This window comes from Typopeltis vanoorti, chromosome 9 (assembly GCF_054136105.1).
Source record: "Typopeltis vanoorti isolate ZY-2024b chromosome 9, IOZ_Tvanoo_1.0, whole genome shotgun sequence".
Classification (NCBI taxonomy): Eukaryota; Metazoa; Arthropoda; class Arachnida; order Uropygi; family Thelyphonidae; genus Typopeltis; species Typopeltis vanoorti.
Window position 1 is genome coordinate 38,919,952 of NC_143557.1, and position 25,184 is coordinate 38,945,135.

At 34.3% G+C, this 25,184-nt stretch overlaps 1 protein-coding gene across 3 annotated transcripts in view; it reads right to left on the reverse strand.

The window, feature by feature from the left end:
* Positions 1–25,184, reverse strand: part of ecd (ecdysoneless cell cycle regulator) — a 203,429-nt gene that overhangs the window by 101,345 nt on the left and 76,900 nt on the right. For all 3 annotated transcript variants that reach the window (XM_090398288.1, XM_090398289.1, XM_090398287.1), the window contains exon 8: positions 9,676–9,807. In XM_090398288.1, coding sequence (XP_090254414.1) covers positions 9,676–9,807 — 132 coding nt within the window. The remainder of the gene's footprint in view (positions 1–9,675; positions 9,808–25,184) is intronic.

Below are 25,184 nucleotides of genomic sequence, written 5' to 3' on the forward strand. Positions count from 1 at the left end.
CAGCAGATTATTCAGTGAGTTACAAAAGCAAATTATTATTAATAGATGGCTTTAATATCAGCGATACTGGCTAGTAGAATGAAACAGCATTTTTTTATTTATCTAACTTATTAATTTATAATAGCTTTTCACTAATTTGGACTGTAAGATTTTGCTGTATAGTACTGTCTGTTTGCTTTCTCAGGCTTTGAAGATATTTCTCATGGTGATCAAGGCAAAATAATTCTTATAGCCATTTATTTCTTATTATTAAACAATAGTGATAACCAACATCTAAGTATTCATTGATTTATTAAGCAGAGCACTTTATGATTTGTTAAGGGAAGATCAATTCAAACATTTAAATTTTAGTGACAAGACCACAAGAGAAATAGATTACAGTAATTATTATGATGTGGTCTGTTTAAATTTCAACAGTCTTTGGGAGGATTCTACACACAAACTCCATGAAACATATGCTTTAACTGTGCTGCTGAGATTACTGAAACATGTGAAATGATAAAAAGTCGTCCAACCCTGAACCCATCAGGCTGTATGCCAATATCCAAATTTTGGGAAGTGATCACCATTAACTGTTCGTAAGTTGTTTTTTTTAATCTATGCAACTTACTACAATTATTCCTTTGAACTCTAGACTATCCAAGACACGAGCACACACGATTTATGACTGTTCCATTAAAGCTATTAATCATGATCATCATCAAATTCCTGAAATGTACCCCCAGGAGGAGGAGAGGGGTACAAGATACTACATGAAAAAGGAGGGATACTACTTCCTATTGAAAACTTTCCTCAAAATTAATCTGTTATCTGTCAAGACCCCAATAATATTTGGATCTTGTATTTCTTCTAAAGCACTTTTTACTGTATCAATCCACCTAGATCTTGGTCCTCCTCTGGGTCTTTTCCCATTCTGTTGAAGTGCCAATACCACCTGAGATTAGCTCTGCCATCATCAAATTCTTTCCTAATATTCTCATTTTTAATATGATATTGCAGATGGTGATGCCGCCTGTTCACTCCCCTAATCATTCTAAGAACTATCACATCTGTGGTCTCCAGCATTTGATCGAGGGTTTTATTTAGAAATAACCCATATAACCCAGCTCTAAGATCCATAAGTTAAAATTAGTTTGAACATTCTCTATTATACAACTAATTTAGTGTTTTGACTAATTTCTTTCTTATTCCGTATGAATTTATTCAGCTGACTTCATATCATATCACCTTAACTAATTCTGTTGTCTATTTCTATATTTAATTTACCAACTTCACTAAAAATTGTGTCGAAGAAGCTGAAATGTTTTACTTGTTCTATAGGTTCACCATTCAGAATACAGTTGTTTTCAATGTTTCTGCCTATTTTCATACCAGCGGATGTAACTCAATGACTAATGTTCATAGCAGAACGAGGCAAATGACAGTTTACTGTCAAAACCTGCCGCTAAGTGTGCTCTCTGTGCCAGTTGACACACTATTTAAAAAGTTCGGTCTTTTTTTGAACATACCTCATATATGAGTATATGTGTGTATACGAGGGTGGTCTGAAAAGTTCTCTGCCTAACAATGAAAAAATGAATTTATAATTTCAAAATTATTTTTATTTTTCAACATAATCTCCCTTAAGACTAACACATTTATTCCAGTGATGCTCCAGCGCCATTATTTCGTCCCTGTAGTGGTTCTCAGTAAAATCTGCAAAATACCCCTCTACAGCTGTATTCACCTCTTGATTCGAAGCAAAACGCTGACCAGCAAGGAAGAGTTTTAGTTTTGGGAAGAGATAGAAGTCAGAGGGAGACAAATCTGGGGAATAGGGTGAATGTTCCATCAATTCATAGTGCAGATCCCTTAATTTTCCGATTGCCAAAACACCTTTGTGGGCAGGTGCATTGTCCTGATGAAGGATGATTTTTTTTCCTTCTGCGAACCGGGTCTTTTCTCACGAATTTTTTTGTCTAGTCTGGTTAAAAGATCGGAATAATATTCCCCAGTTATTGTTTAACCTTTTTCAAGATAATTAATAAACAAAATGCCTTTAGCATCCCAAAACACCGATGTCATGATCTTTCCTGCTGATGGAACCAACTTTGTTGCTGAACAACCAGCTTCTGTCCACTGTTTTGACTGTTGTTTGAATTCTGGTGTGTAATAGTGAATTCAAGTCTTATCCATAGTAATAAATAGACACACAAAATCAGTTTTATTCTTGTTAAAACACTTGTTAGCACTGTTCAGGGATTTTCATGCGAGTGCATTTTTGATCTGCTGTGAGCAAGCGCAGCACCCATCTTGTGCAAAGCTTATTCATTTGCAACTCTTCGTTCAAATTATATCTTACATGTTCTTTTGAAATGCCTATAGTCTCAGCAATTTCACACACTTTGACTCGCCGGTCATCCAATACCATATCATGCACTTGATCAATGATTTCTGGTGTTGTTACACTTTTGGGACATTCTTCGTGTGGATCATCTTCAAGACTGGTATCGGCACGTTTAAACTAGGCAGCAAATTTCTTAATTGTCGAAAACGAAGGAGAAGAGTGCCTTAAACTTTTATGAACTCGAATAAATTTCTGTTGGTGTTAAACCTTCTTTTATAAAGAATTTTATAACCGCACAATACTCAATTTTATCCATTTCAAGGGACAACACTTTTGCTTCAGACAGCAGTAAAAAACAAAACAACTCAATGGAATGACTTGCAATTTCATAGGGATGCTTATGACAGATGTACCAACTTGGAAAAAAAAAAATCTTGCGTATAGTATTGCCATCTATGGTCGAGGCCAAGAACTTTTCAGACCACCCTCGTATATATGTATGTATATAACAAAATTAAGGGGTAAGGAAGATAAAGAAGGGAGGTAAACATGCATACAAATAGCATACAGAATATCTGATTATTCACAATTTTACACAAAGCTACTAAAGTGATAAATTCAGGTGGGAAATGGTGACTGAAGTCAGTAAACAGAATAATACTGATGGAACTACATAGAAACATGCAAAAATACAAATTCAAACAGTAATGAGTGAAATCTAAGAAAAAAGAGAGAATTAGAAGAATACAAAATTAACATTAAGTTAAATTAATTTCACTAACCTGAAAACTTTGGTGGTCAAACATCATAAATGGTCACTTCCAGTTAAAAAAAAAAACAGTTACAGGGATACAAGTGATGAACAGCTACCCTACATTAGTCAGCCTAAGGAAAGAGAGAAAGTGACTGGCACAACTGTTGCGAACAAGTCAGCTTCCTAAATGGACTGAGACCTTATGATGGACAGCTGGCATAAGTTGATACCACTCTTAAAACTGTAAATTAAAGAAATATGGTACATTTTGCAGTATTTCTTTAATTGGACTTGAATTAAAAGTTATGAAGTTTCTATAATTAACAGTTCATCTTGTGTTAATTTATGTCAGTAAGAATAAAAATTCTAAATATTCCTTTCCTAATGATAAAGTATTTTAGATTGTATACTTTTTTTTTTTTTATATGTGTAACAGAAGAATGCTTCTTCAAATGAATACTTGTCCAGTTGAAACCTTGATATGTATATAGTAGAAGCAAATGTTCCATGAATATAATTTTAAAAAGAAGTATTAAAAGCATATTTTTATTTTGCTTCTCCTAGCAATGCAAGTAAAAAGTATGGTGTAGAGCTGCAATTAAATCAGTTAGCTGTTCTATGGTAACACTACAGCTACAAAAGAAACTTACACCAGAAAAGTTCACTACTGAACAGACTTAAAATAATATGCCTTTAAGATGTTTCAGCTATACTTAACAAATTAAAAATTACTTTAACTGAATTAAATTCAGTTAAAATAACTAAGTGATTTGTTTGGCAGTCAAAATAATCCATATTCACATTTTAGAAATATAAAATATGAACCAAACACCAAATTGGTAAAAAAATAAAAACTTCAATCTGTTACAAAAAAAAAAAAAAAAAAACAAGAAACATAAAAATGTTTTAAGTTAAAATCTAAAATTCCAGTATAAAATAATGTAAATATATTAAAAGTAGATTCAAAATCAACTAAAATGAAGCATTCTGTAAACAATAGTTCTGTTTCTTCTACTGTTACTCATGCTAGAAAATAAATCAATTTAAATGGCATGTGTCTGGATAGATTTACAATGGGAGAATTCATAAGCAAAACTGAAGTTCTTGACATGAAAATTAAAGAATTTAAAATTTAAATAAGAAAATTATTTCCCACTCAGCAATTATACTAAAACAGTTGTTTTTTTACAGCAGGAGGTCCAGTGAAGTGTGGAATCCTGAATAGAGGCAGAGAAGTAGTAAAGTGTTCACTTTAAAACAAAGTACCATGTAAAGAGAGCATAACCTCAATGATATTCAGACCTTGAAGCATTCGTTTCAGACAAATTATGGAGACTACAACCAGGTTAAAAATAATTACTTTGATTTCCCGATATTTCGACCTTCATATTAAGGTCATAATCTGGAGTATATATACATATATATACAGAGACAAGCTATATTACATTTCAAACAGTATGCCAAAGAGACAATGATCTGATCAAACATTATTCTATTTATAATATTATCATAGAACAAATTCATATAGATAGTTTTATTACAGTAACAATGATGTCCTAATTTAACATGATAATTGTTATATTACATTTAAGACCCTGGATTACCTACCTATGGTCCTATTTATAGTTAGCTCTTAGGGAGAAAGGTTAAGTGGATAGAATATGTGCCTTCCATATTCTTGGGATTTTTAGACCATCATTGTTGTTAAGATTAGGGTGGCTGATAAGAATTAATTTCACAGGCCTCCTTAAATTTACTTTCATACCATGTTTTTTTGGTGATGTAAACAACAGGTGCCTTTCAAGTCAATTCTATGTAGAGTATTCAGGCTATGATCAGACAGGCCAGATTTACCATAGTTATTAAACTGAATGTTCTGTTAAATTAGGACATCACAAAAAAAGACCTTGTAGCAGTTTTGTATTCATTAATAATTAAACAATTAAAATTAATGAAATATGAAGTAGATCATTAATATATAAATATACTAACTCACTTCAATTTAAATGACCACTAAGTGAACAGGACAATAAGAAGCAAGCCATAAAAGAATAATATTTTAACATGAAAGTTAAAATGCCAAGAAATGTGAAAATGTAGAATAAAATAATAAATTCTGGCAAACAGCTTGCTAGGCAAAAACAAACTTGTTTTTTGGAAAGAGTGAGGAAAAGAAGTTTTTGGGAACTTCCAATGGAAAGCAAATTACTGTGCTCTTCAGTTTGAGATAAGAGAGTCCAACATCTCATTTTTACCTCAAACTGTATGTCTGCTGCCTAAAGAAAATCTAAAACAATGTCTTTTCTGTTTAAACTAAACATATTTGGTCATTTATATAATTCAAATAATTACTGACCATTTACGAAAAACAAACTACATTAGAGCCTACCAGTTTTGCCAGCAAACTGTCTGGCTTTTTCAAGGCGTTTAAAGAGACATAAAAACTAGTAAATGCAAATTGAAAGTAACATAAAAAAACGTTGTAAACTAACTAGTAGCTAATTATTTATTAATTACTTAATAAATAAGTTACTTATTTATTAAGTAATTAATAAACAAGTTTGTATTTGAATGTCTTTTCTGCTAAAATAAAATAAATCTTTCTTTGCAGTACAAGAAAAAGGAGAAAAAGCAAAATATACTACATTTAATATATATAAACTGTTACAATGATAGAACAGTTTTTTCTATTCTACTTCTTAGATATGCAAAAATGATTCCTTCAGAGTCCAAGAATATTTCTGAATACTGATAATGCCACAGCAATTACATAAACCAATACCTGTCATTCAAATTACGAAATCCCTTTCCCCCAAGCAGTAGGTGTGCATCATAAAATTGTAGCAATCAAAATTCTAAGTAATGAGTATGGTAATGCATACTACTTTACCTTGAATTGTCTTTTCCTTCAAAATTATGCATATAAATACTTTATTTTCTTTAGGAAAGGAAAAGGAATTAAAAGTCCGTGTGTGGTTGTCATCAAACAATTTAGAATTTTTTACCTTATAACAAAGAAGAACAACAAAGAATTAAGTTTAAACACAAAATGAACTGTTACTATGCAAACTTCATAACTTTTAATTAAACTTCTAATGAAAGAAATACTGTAATTTCATAATATTTAAGTACAGTTTGACTTTTTCATACCAGCTGTGACAATCACTTTCACATCATATGATCAACTACCCCAAGGATAACTGCAGGCTTGCTGTTCATGACTTGTTACAATGATAGAACCCAACCCATCTCTTTTTATAATTTGAAGTACATTTTTCAGGTTATTTTGATTCTAAGAGTACACACCACACATATTTAATTCATTAATTTAACATAACATTCTGAAATTTAAACTTTAATTCTAGACTTATTTTTATAATTTCATACCTAACTATTCTCTTCTTTCTTATACATCTCCCACTATTGTTTGAATCTGTACATTTTTCATGTTGTCAATTTATGTGCTTAAGCTAGCCTGGTTGGCCAAGTGGTTAGTATATTTGCTCTCCAACCAAAAGACAGCAGGTTCAAATCCTGCCACAGGCAGTGATGTTTGTGATTGCCTTAAGATGGGAGATGAATGCCATCACCTGGTGTAACACCACATACTGGCGGCCTTAAGTGACTTCAAAAAGTTTCATGTTTATGGTCTCTAGAGCAGGATTTCCAGATTATGTAAACCAGTGGTCGCCAAAGGGGTTGAATGAGGCCGAAAGAAAAATATAAGACATCACTGTATGGGTAATATTTTAATTCGGTTAACTTGGATTACCTCCATGACAAAACACATGGAGGTAATGACAACGCAATTAAGAGTGAATCGTGGGATCAGTACCTCAATCTTATAGGTCCATGAATAGGACCTGTAAGATGGAGTAAGATCATGAAAATAGTTACTGAGGCCAATCAAGTAGGCCAAAATTACGTATTTAACAATAAACGGATGTTGGTGGTCCTGTCGGCCGGCGCAGTGGGAGCGAGATTGCAACACGTGCGTGGTTCTTATTTACTGATACTTACAAGTATTCGATCCAGTCTCATTTTTGCGCATTGACATACAAGTGAGCGTTAATGTTCTAAAATTCATCAACATACATATTATAATTCAATCATTATTCATCATCATCAAATTCCTGCCATGGACCCTCAAGGGGTGTACAGGATATGATAGTACTACATGAAAAATTTATGTCATTACTAACTTCCTATCTACAATTTTCCTCCAAATCAGTCTGTTACTTGTCAAGACTTCAACATTATCAGATCTTATATTTCTATCGTCTAAGGCACTCTGTACCGTATCAATCCACCTATATCTTGGTCTTCCTCTGGGTCGTTTTGCTGCCAACCTGGCAGAGAACACTTGTTTTGCTAATCTTTCCTCGCCCATTCTGTTTAAGTGACCATACCACCTGAGATTAGCTCTGCTAATGCATTCCTGGATGCTGACAATGTCAAGTTCTTTCCTAATATCCTCATTTTTAATATGATATTGCCATTGATGCCATCTGTTCACGCCTATAATCTTTCTCAGGACTCTCATATCTGCGGTCTCTAGTCTTTGATCAAGTGTTTTACTTCTGACTCAGCTCTAAAATCCATAAGTTAAAACTGGTTTGAACACTGTCTTGTATACAGTTAATTTAGTGTTCAGACTCATTTCTCTCTTATTCCATATGAATTTATTCAATTGACTTCCCACCATACCAGCTTTGCTGATTCTGTTGTATATTTCTATATTTAATTTACCATCTTCAGTAAAAATCATGCCTAAGTAGCTGAAATGTTTTACTTGTTCCACAGGTTCTCCATTCACAACACAGTTGACATTTTCAATGATTCTGCCTATTTTCATTGTTTTTGTCTTTTTATTGCTGATCTTCATAACATATCTATTACAACAGCTATTCAATTTAGTCAGAGAATCTTGCAGACTTGTAGCGGATTTATTTAGAAGTATAACATCATCCGCATAAAGCAAAGAGCTGACATTAATATCTCCAATTTTGATATCATGTTTAATACCACTTTCCTTCATAATGTGATCCATATAGATAATGAATAACAGAGGGGATAATGTACATCCTTGTCTCACACCAGATTTAACATTAAACCATCTTCCTGTACTTCCTTCAATTCTAAATGCTGACTTACAATTCAAATAAAGACTAAGTATTGCTTGATATAATGCCCCATTGACACCATATAACTGCAGCATATTGAATAGCTTCTCTCTCTCTCTCTTGGCACCTTGTCATATGCCTTTTCCAAATCGACAAAACTTAAATAGAGATCTTTGTAATATTCCCTTGCTTTCTCGACTATTTGTCTTAAGTTAAGATCTGATCCTGACAGCCACTATTTGGCCTGAATCCAACTTGTTCTTCACCAAGCTTTTCTTCCACAATTCTTCTCAACTATACTTGCATAGATCTTGCCAGGAACACTCAGTAGGGAAATACCTCCATAATTCTCACATTCAGTTTTATTTCCCTTTTTATATATTGGTACTATGAGAGCTCTACTCCAATCATCGGGAATTCGTCCCTCTGTCCAGGCTTTCTGAACTATGCAGTGCAGCCACTGTAAGACTCTTATACCACCATACTTCAGGATTTCTGGTCGAATATCATCTACTCCTGCTGCCTTTCCACATTTCAAGCCTTTGATGGCTTTTTCTATTTCAAGTATGGATATGTATTCCTGACTGCATGCCTGGTCAGTGTTTTTTTACCACTGTGCTATCATCACTGCTTGTTTCATTTAGCAGTTTTTCAAAGTAATTACTCCATATTTCAAGGATATATTTTTCTCCCATTTTCATGTCACCTTTATCATCTCTAACTCCTTTTACAGCACTCTTTTCTCCATACCTAAGCTTCTTCAACAACCTCCAGAATATCTTACCACCTTCTTGATATTTATTTTCTATGTTCTTGCCAAAGTCCTCCCATGAGTTTGGTTTAGCTAGTTTTACACAGTGTTTAGCATTTTTGCATTTGTCTCTATATTCTCTAAGAGCACAAGCTGACTTTATTTGACAGAAACTTTTGATATGCTTTCTTCTTTTCCTTCACTGCCTCTTTAACTTCCTGTGTCCACCAGGGAGTTCTGATTTTTTTATCCTTGCAGAGAACCTCACCACATGCCTCTCTGGCTGAATCAATCAATGTTTTCTTCAGAGTTTGCCACTGAATCTCCAAGGTTTGATTCCTGTTCTCAAACTCTTTCATTTTTTCTTCAATAATCTTTGTATATTTTAGTCTACAGTTCACATCTGAGAGCTGCTCAACTTTTATTCGCTTTAAAACTTTCTTACATGTCATTCTTTTCAATATGAAATTCAATTTTATCCTGCTCAAGACTAAATAGTGATCACTTCCAATTTCAAATCCTCTGTACACTCTGGTGTCCTGCACCAGGGAGAAAACATGACTATCAACAATAACATTGTCAATGAGACTTTTCTTATTCCTTGCCTCTTCTCTCCATGTGAATTTGTGCACATTTTTATGTTGGAACATAGTGTTATAAACTTTATATATGTTATAAAATTTATATATTGTGTTTAAATTCAAACTGAACTATTACATACCTTGAAATAGCCTTTTGCTTTGAGAATGTGAACAAAGTGCTTCCATCGGTGATCTTCAAAGTCTGCACACTCAAAATTCAAGGAACTTACTGATTTATCAGCACCAGCTACTAAAATTTCAAATCCACAAGCCTACAGAAAAATGTCTACTTTCAGTTTTGCTTAAATAATCTTAAAAACATTTATATGAAATCAAATTTAGTTGTTTAGAATTAACATCAAAGTACAGGTATTAATGTTGCATCTGTCAAATGCATGTGCTCTTGAACTGGTTTTTTTCTTTAACACTTCATGAATTCCTAAGGAGTTTCTGCTCAATTTCTTATAAACTATTCTTGATGGCTGACTGTGAACAAACTTAAACAATTTGACTTAAGGATGAATCCTACAACAGTCACATGGACATCATGTCTGACTAGTGAAAAGTTAATCTAAAACAACATGTGATGATCAATCATACAATTTTAGTAATAATTTCTTCTGCTCATAACTGGTTCTAGAAACCACATAAAAGAGATAATCCTTAGAAGTTGATTCCCAAACTTTTCGATTGCATGTTTTACTGAGAGCCTATGAGTATTAAAAGCAACCAATTCCAGGCCAAGGTTACTGAATAATAATTACGAAAAAAATTTGTATTTTTCAGTTTCAAATTGAATAATATTTAACAATGAAATACAGTAGAACTCGGTTATAACGAATTCCACAGGACTGCATATATTTGTTCGTAATAACCGTTATTCGTTATATCCAAGGAGGTCATAATTTGAGCGAATTAAAAATGTTTTCAGATTTTTCTCAGCATAGGTATATTGGGTAACATAAATACATATGTGCATACATATAAAGAACAAAAATTTATTTTTAAAACTTCACATTTTTACATAAAAAAATCATCAAGCGTGCTTTGCTTTGCACAAGACGCATATTTCATACGTTTGAAATTGTTCCTCATACCACTAAGATGCTTGAATGTGTCGTCTGAACTTACAGATCGCAATTCCCTAAATCTTGTTAAAATATGTAAAGCACTTTCTGCTTCACACCAGGTAACGATTTTCTCATCATTGCTATTTTCTTCCTCGGAGTCACTACTACTATTATCTTCTTCTGGTGTATGAGAGATTTGTTTTAAGATGTCAGTGTCTGTCGGTATACCCGAAGTTGCGATGCCATTATCAATGTCTATAAAATTATCAATCTCTGCGCATGTTTCAAAATCGTTCAAGTTTCGCGCTTTTAACCACGCTGATAACGGTAAGTTATCCTCTTCGTGTTCTTCAGATTCGCACTCGTATTTCGCAAGACTGGCTTTCTTAAAACAGTTTTGTATCGTAGACGATGACACCAAATTCCAAGCATCACTCATTAAACGTATTGCGTGAAGTACACTGATCTTCGAGTCGTAAGCATAAGCATTTTCTGCAGATTTTTCTCTGCGTTCTATCAGTTCCAAGACTAACAGATGACGAAAATGGGATTTAAAACATCTAATTACACCTTGATCAAGTGGTTGCAAGACAGATGTCACATTCGGTGGCAAAAAAACAAGTTTTATGTTTGTTAAATTAGCCACTACAGGATGGGCAGGACAGTTGTCTATCAATAACAAAATTTTCCAGTTAAAATCTACTGCGAAGATTTTTATCCCACTTGCGAATTTAATTTTCGAAAATTGAAGATGTCATCCAGGCCTTCTTATTCGCTGTATAATCGACAGGAAGTTTCTTTATGTTTTTAAAGCATCTAGGCTTTGCCGATTTTCCAATTACAAGAAGCTTTCTTTTATCGCTACCGGTCATGTTCGCACAAACTAAAACTGTGAGTCTATTTTTGATAAGTTTTCCGCCAATGCACTTTTCATTTTTAAATTGAAAAGTTTTATCAGGCGTTAGATTATTAAAAAACTCTGTTTCGTCTGCATTATAAATGTTGTTGTATCCATACCTTCGTTTGATGTCTGGCCATACATTCTTGATCCAGTCAGAAACAACTTTTTGTCAATGGACAACGCCTCGCCACTTACTTTTGTGTTCTGTTTCTGTTCTTAAAGCGATCGATTCACCCATTGTTGCATTTAAAATCACTATAACCAAGTTGAAGAGCAAATTTTTCAGCTTGAACTTTCAAAATTGGTCCACTAATAGGTAAGCCAGCGGTTCTTTGCACTTTAAACCATGAGAGAAGTGCCTCGTCAACGTCACTTTTATTACACTTCAATAAATTGTTTTCAAAAGCTTTCAGAGTCAACTTGCGATTCTTCCAAATTGTTGATATTGTTGATGGGGAGAAACCATACTTCTTTACTACTGTCAGATTTGATTGGCCACTTTCCACCTCCCGTATAATTTCTACTTTTTCGGAAACCGATAAAATTTTCCGTTTGACTCCTGACATTTTTCCACAACCAGAAAATGCGTACGTACGAAATGTCAGTAAAGGAATGGCTAATGTGTATTATTCGTTCGTTATTCCCGTGAAACGAATTCGTAATAAACATGAAATACATGCATTAAATCAAATGTACTTCAAATATACCTTCAAAATTATTCGTTATAAACGTGAATTCGCTGTAACCGTGATCGTTATAACCGAGTTCTACTGTATATTATTAAAGAAACAATTATAATTTTTTTTTAGCTTTTAACACACAATGTTAAACATAAAACTAAAACAATACATTTTTAAGATATTAATATGAAAATTCAAATTAAAAATTCTAGTGATTGCAGATGTTTGCCAATTCTTCCAGTAATATACTTCCCTATATGTAGAGTAAATTTACTTGCTATATCTTTCTCTCTCACTGCTGAATTTCAAAACTGTTCTTTGCTGATCCATTAATGAACACATTCTTCCACTCTCACTGAAAATGAAAGGTCTATTATCCCCTTCCTTCTATGATCAAAATCTTTCCAAAGAAACTTGATTGTGGAAGAGTTATTTCACCGAGCACTTTTTTTTTTACATTTTTAATACAATTTTCAATGACATGGACTCTCCAATATTGAATTATTGTTAAATTAAAATCATTTTACTATAATAATATAATAATTATTTAAATTAAATTAATATCCTTTGCTACGAGTTGTCCGGTATTGTACTACGTACTAGGGCCACTTGCATTAGCTCACGCTAGTGGTCGCCGATACTTTATAGTTTACTATATTCGGCAAGAAACTCTCTGATTCCAATCTTTGAGTTTCTTATTCGGTTTTAAAACAATGTGGGATTTAATATCTTCTTAATTTAAATAATGTTTATATCGCCGAAATGAAGCTTATTAGCTCTTTATATTTAAGTAACTTAATGGTTGCACCTGTTTGGAAACTCGTATAGCAGAGTATATAAGTTCTTTTCACTATACACTCTGGTATTAATTGGTCTAGCTACTCACTGATGAAGCCTCAAAAAAGGCTGAAACCGGTCTGGGTAGTGACCTTCCACCATAATGTAATAACAGCATACATTTCCTAGGAAATGTGTTTTTACATTATGGGAAATACCTAAGAATAGCGATCAGAACTTCGCCACCTTTGCTACGAGTTGTCCGGTATTGTACAACGTCCTAAGGTCACTTGCATTAGCTCACGCTAGTGGTCGCCGTTACTTTATAGTTTACTATATTCGGCAAGAAACTCTCTGATTCCAATCTTTGAGTTTCTTATTCGGTTTTAAAACAATGTAGGATTTAATATCCCCTTAATTTAAATAATGTTTATATCGCCAAGGGGTGCTTAAGGGTCAAAGCTGTATAACTGAGAGGAGACCTCCACATAGCCTTTAAAGGAATGCGGAGAACCGACCAGGGCTTCTGACCTAATGTCCAATCCTCACCTTCCCGTGGTGCACCCTATTGGGTATCTACTTGGATATTGAACGAACGAGGATGGGCTGGCAATTTGGGATTTAGCCGACCAAATTGTATTCTTATTGGTTAAACCAAAATAAAAAATGGTACAACATGACAAAATTTCATGCCAGCTGGGATGTCGCCTGGTTAAACAAGGCCCACGTTGTTTTTGCCAGGGAACCAGGGTGAACAGCGAAAAGTCAGCTACTGGAACAAATCTGAAAACAAACCCCAACTCAACATCACCAGAGTTAAAGATTGGTACTATCAACATAAGAAGCCTGAATGGCAAAGAAATGGAGCTAGCTGAGGAATTAGATAAGTACCAGATCGACATAATAGGTGAGATATTTCTGAGCAATAAATACAAAATGTTATATTCAGGCAATGACAATCTAGGAAAAGAAGGAGTAGCCATAGTACTCAACACAAAATACGAGGATCATCTTCTTGAATCGCAGACAATGTCAAGTAGAGTGATTTGGGCAAATATCAGAATGGGGAACTGGACAATGGGACTTATTTGTGCCAATGGTCCCACAGAAGGTTCTACTAAGGTAGAAGTGTAGGAATTTTTTAAGGATTTAGAGAAAGCTACTGATACAATGAAAAAGGAAAAGTTGGTCCTTGTTGGGGATCTAAATAGCACAGTAGGAAGTGATTGTCAGATATACAAAAATGTTTTGGGAAAATTTGGAGAAAAGAGCAAAGCTAATAATAATGGCAAATACCTGTTGGATTTCTACTCGGGACATGGACTGGTTATTACTAACACCATGTTCCAACATAAAAATGTGCACAAATTCACATGGAGAGAAGAGGCTAGGAATAAGAAAATTCTCATTGACTATGTTATTGTTGATAGTGATGTTTTCTCCCTGGTGCAGGACACCAGAGTGGACACAGGATTTGAAATTGGAAGCGATCACTATTTATTCTTGAGCAGGATAAAATTGAATTTCATATTGAAAAGAATAACATGTAAGAAAGTTTTAAAGCGAATAAAAGTGGAGCAGCTCTCAGATGTGAACTGTAGACTAAAATACACAAAGATTATTGAAGAAAAAATGAAAGAGTTTGAGAACAGGAATCAAACCTTGCAGATTCAGTAGCAAACTCTGAAGAAAACATTGATTGATTCTGCCAGAGAGAGGCATGTGGTGAGGTTGTCTGTAAGGATAAAAAAATCAGAACTCCCTGGTGGACACAGGAAGTTAAAGAGACAGTGAAGGAAAAGAAGAAAGCATATCAAAAGTTTCTGTCAAATAAAGTCAACTTGTGCTCTTAGAGAATATAGAGACAAATGCAAGAATGCTAAACACTGTGTAAAACCAGCAAAACAAAAGTCATGGGAGGACTTTGGTAAGAATATAGAAAATAAATATCAAGAAGGTGGCAAAATATTCTGGAGGCTGTTGAAGAAGCTTAGGAATGGAGGAAAGAGTGCTGTAAAAGGAATTAGAGATGATAAAGGTGACATGAAAACGGGAGAAAAAGAGATCCTTGAAGTATGGAGTAATTACTTTGAAAAACTGCTAAATGAAACAAGCAGTGATGACAGCACAGTGGTAAAAAACACTGACCATGCATGCAGTCAGAAATGCATATCCATACTTGAAGTAGAAAAAGCCATCAAGGCTTGAAATGTGGAAAAACAGCAGGAGTAGATGATATTCGACCAGAAATGCTGAAGTATGGTGGTATAAGAGTCTTACAGTGGTTGCACTGCATAGTTCAGAAAGCCTGGACAGAGGGACGAATTCCCGATGATTGGAGTAGAGCTCTCATAGTACCCATATATAAAAAAGGGAAATAAAACTGAATGTGAGAATTACAGAGGTATTTCCCTACTGAGTGTTCCTGGCAAGATCTATGCAAGTATACTTGAGAAATGGAAGAACTGTAGAAGAAAAGCTTGGTGAAGAACAAGCTGGATTCAGGCCAAATAGAGGCTGTCAGGATCAGATTTTCACTTTACGACAAATAGTCGAGAAAGCATGGGAATATCACAAAGATCTGTATTTAAGTTTTGTCGATTTCGAAAAGGCATATGACCAGGTGCCAAGAGAGAGAAGCTATTCAATACGCTACAATTATACGGTGTCGATGGGGCATTATATCAAGCAATACTTAGTCTTTATTTGAGTTGTAAGTCAGCAGTTAGAATTGAAGGAAGTACAGAAAGATGGTCATAATCATCATCATCATCATCAAATTCCTGCCATGTACCCTCAAGGGGTGTACAGGATATGGCAGTACTACATGAAAAAATTACATCATTACTAACTTCCTATCTACAATTTTCCTCCAAATCAGTCTGTTACTTGTCAAGACTCCAACATTATCAGATCTTATATTTCTATCGTCTAAGGCACTTTGTACCGTATCAATCCACCTATATCTTGGTCTTCCTCTGGGTCGTTTTCCTGCCAACCTGGCAGAGAACACTTGTTTTGCTAATCTTTCCTCTCCCATTCTATTTAAGTGACCATACCATCTGAGATTAGCTCTGCTAACGCATTCCTGGATGCTGACAATGTCAAGTTCTTTCCTAATATCCTCGTTTTTAATATGATATTGCCATTGATGCCATCTGTTCACGCCTCTAATCTTTCTCAGGACTCTCATATCTGCGGTCTCTAGTCTCTGGTCAAGTGTTTTACTTCTGACCCAGCTCTCAGATCCATAAGTTAAAATTGGTTTGAACACAGTCTTGTATACAGCTAATTTAGTGTTCCGACTAATTTCTCTCTTATTCCATGAATTTATTCAATTGACTTCCCACGATACCAGCTTTGCTGATTCTGTTGTCTATTTCTATATTTAGTTTACCATCTTCAGTAAAAATTGTGCCTAAGTAGCTGAAATGTTTTACTTGTTCCACAGGTTCTCCATTCACAACACAGTTGATATTTTCAATGATTCTGCCTATTTTCATTGTCTTTGTCTTTTTATTGCTGACCTTCATACCATATCTATTACAACAGCTATTCAATTTAGTCAGAGAATCTTGCAGACTTGTAGCGGATTTATTTAGAAGTATAACATCATCCTCATAAAGCAAAGAGCTGACATTAACATCTCCAATTTTGATATCAGGTTTAATACCACATTCCTTCATAATGTGATCCATATAGATAATGAATAACAGAGGGGATAATGTACATCCTTGTCTCACACCAGATTTAACATTAAACCATCTTCCTGTACTTCCTTCAATTCTAACTGCTGACTCACAACTCAAATAAAGACTAAGTATTGCTTGATATAATGCCCCATTGACACCATATAACTGCAGCGTATTGAATAGCTTCTCTCTTGGAACCTTGTCATATGCCTTTTCCAAATCGACAAAACTTAAATACAGATCTTTGTTATATTCCAATGTTTCTCGACTATTTGTCGTAAAGTGAAGATCTGATCCTGACAGCCTCTATTTGGCCTGAATCCAGCTTGTTCTTCACCAAGCTTTTCTTTCACAATTCTTCTCAACCGTTTCTCAAGTATACTTGCATAGATCTTGCCAGGAACACTCAGTAGGGAAATACCTCTGTAATTCTCACATTCAGTTTTATTTCCCTTTTTATATATGGGTACTATGAGAGCTCTACTCCAATCATCGGGAATTCGTCCCTCTGTCCAGGCTTTCTGAACTATGCAGTGCAGCCACTGTAAGACTCTTATACCACCATACTTCAGCATTTCTGGTCGAATATCATCTACTCCTGCTGCCTTTCCACATTTCAAGCCTTTGATGGCTTTTTCTACTTCAAGTATGGATATGTATTCCTTACTGCATGCCTGGTCAGTGTTTTTTTTTATCACTGTGCTGTCATCACTGCTTGTTTCATTTAGCAGTTTTTCAAAGTAATTACTCCATACTTCAAGGATATCTTTTTCTCCTGTTTTCATGTCACCTTTATCATCTCTAATTCCTTTTACAGCACTCTTTACTCCATTCCTAAGCTTCTTCAACAACCTCCAGAATATTTTGCCACCTTCTTGATATTTATTTTCTATATTCTTGCCAAAGTCCTCCCATGACTTTTGTTTAGCTAGTTTTACACACTGTTTAGCTTTCTTACATTTGTCTCTGTATTCTGTAAGAGTAAAAGCTGACTTATTTGCCAGGAACTTTTGATATGCTTTCTTCTTTTCCTTCACTGCCTCTTTAACTTCCTGTGTCCACCAGGGAGTTCTGATTTTTTTATCTTTGCACACAACCTCACCACATGCCTCTCTGGCAGAATCAATCAATGTTTCCTTCAGAGTTTGCCACTGAATCTCCAAAGTGTGATTCCTGTTCTCAAACTCTTTCATTTTCTTTTCAATAATATTTCTGTATTTTAGTCTACAGTTTACATCTGAGAGCTGCTCAACTTTTATTCGCTTTAAAACTTTCTTACATGTTATTCTTTTCAATATGAAATTCAATTTTATCCTGCTCAAGACTAAATAGTGATCACTTCCAATTTCAAATCCTCTGTACACTCTGGTGTCCTGCACCAGGGAGAAAACATCACTATCAACAATAACATAGTCAATGAGAATTTTCTTATTCCTAGCCTCTTCTCTCCATGTGAATTTGTGCACATTTTTATGTTGGAACATGGTGTTAGTAATAACCAGTCCATGTCCTGAGCAGAAATCCAACAGATATTTGCCATTATTATTAGCTTTGCTCTTTTCTCCAAATTTTCCCAAAATATTTTTGTATGTCTCACAATCATTTCCTACTCTACTATTTAGATCTCCAACAAGGACCAACTTTTCCTTTTTCATTGTGTCAGTTGCTTTTTCTAAAGCCTCAAAAAATTCCTCCGCTTCTACCTTAGTAGAACCTTCTGTGGGACCATAAGCACAAATAAGTCTCATTGTCCAGTTCCCCATTCTCATATTTGCCCACATTACTCTACTTGAGACTGACTGCCATTCAAGAAGATTAGCCTCGTATTTTGTGTTGAATACTATGGCTACTCCTTCTTTTCCTTGATTGTTATTGCCTGAATATAACATTTTGTATTTATTGCTCAGAAAGATCTCACCAGTTTTGGTCTTTTTTGTTTCAGTCACCCCTATTATGTCGATCTGGTACTTATCTAATTCCTCAGCTAGCTCCATTTCTTTGCCATTCAGGCTTCTTACGTTGATAGTACCGATCTTTAACTCTGGTGATGTTGAGTTGGGGTTTGTTTTCAGATTTGTTCCAGTAGCTGACTTTTCGCTGTTTGCCCTGGTTCCCTGGCAAAAACAACGGGGGCCTTCTTTAACCGGGCGACGCCACAGCCGGCATGAAATTTTGTCATGTTGTACCATCATTTTTTATTTTGGTTTAACCAATAAGAATACAATTTGGTCGGCTAAATCCCAAATTGCCAGCCCATCCTCGTTCGTTCAGTATCAAAATAGATACCCAACAGGGTGCACCACGAGAAGGTGAGGATTGGACATTAGGTCAGAAGCCCTGGTCGGTTCTCCGCATTCCTTTAAAGGCTATGTGGAGGTCTCCTCTCAGTTATACAGCTTTGACCCTTAAGCACCCCAGGAAGATGGTTTAATGTTAAATCTGGTGTGAGACAAGGATGTACATTATCCCCTCTGTTATTCATTATCTATATGGATCACATTATGAAGGAAAGTGGTATTAAACATGATATCAAAATTGGAGATGTTAATGTCAGCTCATTGCTTTATGCGGATGATGTTATACTTCTAAATAAATCTGCTACAAGTCTGCAAGATTCTCTGACTAAATTGAGTAGCTGTTGTAATAGATATGGTATGAAGGTCAGCAATAAAAAGACAAAGACAATGAAAATAGGCAGAATCATTGAAAATGCCAACTGTGTTGTGAATGGAGAACCTGGAACAAGTAAAACATTTCAGCTATTTAGGCACGATTTTTACTGAAGATGGTAAATTGAATATAGAAATATACAACAGAATCAGCAAAGCTGGTATGGTAGGAAGTCAATTGAATAAATTCATATGGAATAAGAGAGAAATTAGTCGGAACACTAAATTAGCTGTATACAAGACAGTGTTCAAACCAGTTTTAACTTATGGATTGAGAGCTGGGTCAGAAGTAAAACACTTGATCAAAGACTAGAGACCACAGATATGAGAGTCCTGAGAAAGATTATAGGTGTGAACAGATGGCATCAATGGCAATATCATATTAAAAACGAGGATATTAGGAAAGAACTTGACATTGTCAGCATCCAGAAATGCGTTAGCAGAGCTAATCTCAGGTGGTATGGTCACTTAAACAGAATGGGCGAGGAAAGATTAGCAAATCAAATGTTCTCTGCCAGGTTGGCAGCAAAACGACCCAGAGGAAGACCAAGATATAGGTGGATTGATACGGTACAAAATGCCTTAGACGATAGAAATATAAGATCTGATAATGTTGGAGTCTTGACAAGTAACAGACTGATTTGGAGGAAAATTGTAGTTAGGAAATTAATAATGATGTAATTTTTTTCATGTAGTACTATCATATCCTGTACATCCCTTGAGGGTACATGGCAGGAATTTGATTATGATGATGATTATATCGCCGAAATGAAGCTTATTAGCTCTTTATATTTAAGTAATCATTTTACATTATATAAGATACTAAAAAACCGTAATGGCAAGATAACGAAGATAACAGACTGATTTGGAGGAAAATTGTAGTTAGGAAATTAATAATGATGTAATTTTTTTCATGTAGTACTATCATATCCTGTACATCCCTTGAGGGTACATGGCAGGAATTTGATTATGATGATGATTATATCGCCGAAATGAAGCTTATTAGCTCTTTATATTTAAGTAATCATTTTACATTATATAAGATACTAAAAAACCGTAATGGCAAGATAACGAAAAAAAAATACATCTGCTCTGCTCAATGTTTTCCCCTTTTATAATGTTGTAAGAAATAAACAATATATGTAATTTTACATATTTCGTTAGTGTGTTTGATTCCTGCAATATTTTAGTATTTCTTTCCAACATATATTTATCTTAAAAGAGAACTACTTTTCCCACCTTAAAATAAATATATGTTACATTAGCTTATCTGAGTCTCAATAAATAAGACAAGAGAATTGTAATAGAAAAAGAAATTAATTAAATTAAATAATTTAATTACTATAAAAATTACACAACATAATTATTTACATAAAATTCACTTTAAAAGAGTTGTACTTTCTCTCCTCAAACACTTAAATTTCATTTCAGGAATTTAAACAACAAAAAAATAACAACCAAAACAAATTTTTGTGAAAATCCTTTAGAGCAGCGTTTCTCAACCTTTCTAAGCCCAAGGACCAGTAAAATGCCTAAAACAATTATGCGGATTTCTAACTTACAGAGGTGTAGCTGGGGGGAGGAGTTCTGCCCCTGGTGGCACCTTTTTTGGCATTTATGAAATCTTGCCATAGTGTCTATAAAACAGCAACTGAGTGATAAAATAGACTTCAACAATTTTGTAAACAGAAAAGCAAGAAACATAACATTTTAGAAAGTTGGATTTAAAGTTTTACTTCAAAAATAAACAGTGTTTTAATTTATTTCTCTATTCGTTGTTTTGACATTTTGTAATTTATTTTAAAAAAACCTATGTAGGAATTACCAACGTTTCGGAAAAACTGTGCCATTTATAACATAATAAATCTAAAGCATGTTTTGTTTTGAATACATATGGCAATATAATTAATTATATTGGAAGTAAATGATTAAAAGTGTATCATCAATGAACAAAGTTTTAATTTTGATTAAACAAATAAATAAGATGATATAATTATGTTACTACTTACTTTTAATAAGATGGTTGTGCTCCTCGGCCCTTGCAGAGTTGCTGGATATCTGGTTCAATATGGTCAACTTCAGTCGAAGATCGACACACACTAAGATGATTACTGTATTTTGTTTTTATTTGAAGGAGCAATGAAAATCCTTTCTCACAAAGATATGTTCTAGAAAACTGCATGACGATTTTCAGTACTTCTTCAGATAATTCCGGAAATTCACTTCTCACTGAAAACGAGATCCAAAATCGAGAAAACCAAGATCACGGAATTACATTTTAAGCCCACTGTCACTTGAAAGATCAATTAACTGTTCCTTTTTCGATAATGAAAAATCATTCTCGTGACTGCAAGCCTGAAATGGATCGAGAACACACAGAAATTTCTTATAAAAGTTATTCGTAAAATATGTTTCAAAATTCCATTTCAGATTTTTGAGGTGGTCACAAACCTGTTCCACAAACTCAGAATGAAGTTGGTGGAATGGGTTTATCATTTTCCACTAAAAAGGATTCCAATGTTGGAAAAGGTGCAAATCGTCTGTCTTTTACATAATTAATCCATAAAAACAATTTTTTCTCGAATGCCTTTATTTTGTCGTAGGCATCAAGAACAGTTAAAAAATTTCACTGAAGTGAGAGATTTAGTTCATTTAATTTCGAAAAAATGTCTGAAAGATAGAATAGTGTTGATAACCACGCTTCGTCAACAAGGAGTGATGTAAAATCAGAATTATGTTCATTTACAAATAATAAAACTTCGTGCCTTAATTGAAATAACCTTGTTAGTACTTTGCCCCTGGAAAGCCAGCGAATTTCAGAATGAAGCAAAAGTTTATACAACTTTTGCTTCATTCTGAAACATTTCTCTGCCCATTTCATCGCAGAGTACTGAAAATAATGTTAATTAACAGTCGAGCTTTAATAAAATTTACTACCTTGACAGCGTTGTATAGCACAGTTTTAAATCCTGGTGACATTCCTTTGGAGGCTAACGCTTCCCTATGTACCCAATTCATATCCGGAGTTACTTCCTTGACCTTAGAAACAATCCCACTATGCCTGCCTGTAAGAGCGCGAGCTCCATCCGAACAGAAGCCTATACATTTTTCCCACTGGATCCCTTTGTTTATTATGTAATTATTGAGAGTGAGAAATATTTCTTCTCTAGTTGTTCGGGATGACAAAATTCTATAAAACAGAATATCATCATGAATGTTGTTATCATGCGCATATCTTACGTAGCATATTAACTGTGCATCGTTTGTAACATCAGTAGTCTCGTCTATTTGTAACGCATAATAGACGAGACTACTGCTTAACTTTTTCGATTAATTAAGATTCTATGTCACCTGTCATATCATTAATTCTGCGACCAACAGTGTCATTTGAAAAAGGAATCAAATTAACATCTTTTAGTAACTTGTTGCCAAACACAGTTTTTACCACATCTTTTATAGCTGGAAGTATTAAATTTTCCCCAATAGAACGAGGTTTCCCCATTTTCGCTATACACAAACTTAAGAGATAGGATGCTTCCAGTGCTTTGCTATTAATGGAACCCATGGCTGAAATTATATGTTTCCCATGATTGAATGTCCCTAAGCATCGCCGAAAAAATTCAATTGGCTTATTTTTCACATCACAATGTTTAGTTTCTAAATGTTGTCCGAGTTTTGCAGGTTTCATGCACTTGTTCGACAACACTTCATAACACAAAACACACTGAGGTTTCTGTTTACTTTCATCTCCACACCAAGTAAACCTGAATTCGAAATATCAACTGTTATATTTTCTACTGTATTTTTTCTTTGAACTGCTTGTTACTTCTATTTTAATAGTATCAGATTTACTCACCATTACAACATGTGTATTAGGGTTAGCATTACATGTTTCATTTGCTCTTCATTTCAAAGTCCTAGTTCTAAGCCACTTTTCTGTTATTAAAAAAACGTTTCCGAAAAATATATAAATACTGGGATTAACTCACAACACACTTTGTTCAAGTATCACTTAGTACTTCTGAAGATATACTGAGCCTTGGTTGAAGGAAACCTTCAATAATAAAATCAATAAACGACAAGCAATTGGTTGAAATTGGATAACATATGTTCACTTCAAATCTGACAAAACAGCAAGGGAAGGCGGAAGCAATAAACCGATATTGTTGTTCACTTCACCCCTCTTTTATTATTCTTCACTAGTCTTTTATTATGACGAATAATAAAAGACTGGTGAAGTGAACAACAATATAGTTTTATTGCTTCCGCCTTTGAACATTCTGGTGCTAATTGTTAATTTTTTTTAAGGCTCCATTTGATTTCAATAATTTTTACTTATTCAATTTTAATTTTTGTTGGAATAATTAAAAAATATATATTTATTTAATTAATTTAAGTCTGCCTGTGGACCACAGGTTGAGAAACACTGCTTTAGAGGATTAACAAGTTTTACTTTCAAATACTTTGAGCCACCATAGCTCAGTCAGTATAGACAAAGCCCTGGGTTCCATTACCGTCGTTGATGTGGTCTCTTTCGACAAAAGGCAAGTATTAGCCGGTCTCATAAGAAGGCACGGTTTTTTTCACCCAGAAACTCAGGTTCCCCCCCCCCCCCCCATGAACACATGGATTAGTGATGAATACATCCCAAACCAAGCCTGGATAAAATGGGGAGGGGGGGGCACAATATGGTGAACTACCCAGTAAAAATCTCCCCAGGAACACTTTGTGGACAATGCCTACAAAGTCACCTAGGGTCGAAAATGATGTGCTTCTGATGACCACCAGAAGATGAAAGAATTACTTTCAAATAAATCTACAGGCTTTTGGGGGAAAAAATGCTTCTGCCACAATAGCATTGTTGAACAAAAAAAAATTGTCCTGAAATGCACAAAATATGACTCCATTTCCACTGAATATTAGGTCTTATAAACTAAGAAATGCAGAGTGAATGTTGTGTCACTGCTCTGTCAAATGTTAAGTCCAATTATGCAAGCTAAATCTGTGCACTTTTATCCATCAAGGCCATTACTGCTAACTGTATTTTTATCAATGTACTGTTTAACAATTATTTAACAATTTTCACATGCTCCTGTTAATAATGTGCATGCACACGATAAGTCACAAATTCTGTTATAACTGTTATACTGTGATTTACATTAAGTCACAATATTTGCTAATTTGCTAGTAATGAGAAATAAACAGTATATATCATGGAATTTTAAAAATACAGATATGTAATACATAAATATTTCTTCTTATTACTATTCTAATGTTTTTAATGCAAACTTTTTTCTTTGTGCATATGCTGCACAGAAAAAAGCAATAAAAGAACAGTTAAATATCATTTCTTTTGCTACTTGTAAAGAAAATATGTCCAGAGTGGAGATGGTAATTCACTTCCCATTAATTTTCTTATGCCATGAAAGCTACATAAACTGTTGAGCACAAAAGAAAAATATCTTGCCCAGCTAACCATTCCTCATCCACAACCATATAATAAACTGGGATATTTCCACTGTGTCATATTTGGAAGAAAATCTTTTGTTCCAGACTCTAAAAGAATCCATTAGTTATCCATTCATGAGTCTTTGAACAGGAATCAAGGTCTTATATTAAATGACATCTGGAAATCTCTCATGAAATCCTATAACATCTAGGATTTCAATTCTGCCAACAATCACCTCCAGTCTTTGCTTGATGACAGTTAACACATGACATGTGACTTCAGATTCATGAATCAACTTATCTTGTTCTGCTTTATTTAAACTCTAATAAAGCCACCAGTTTTACTGTGAATAAAACTAATCAGATATCAGTTTCTAAATATAAATAAAAGAGTGACATAAAAAAAAACATC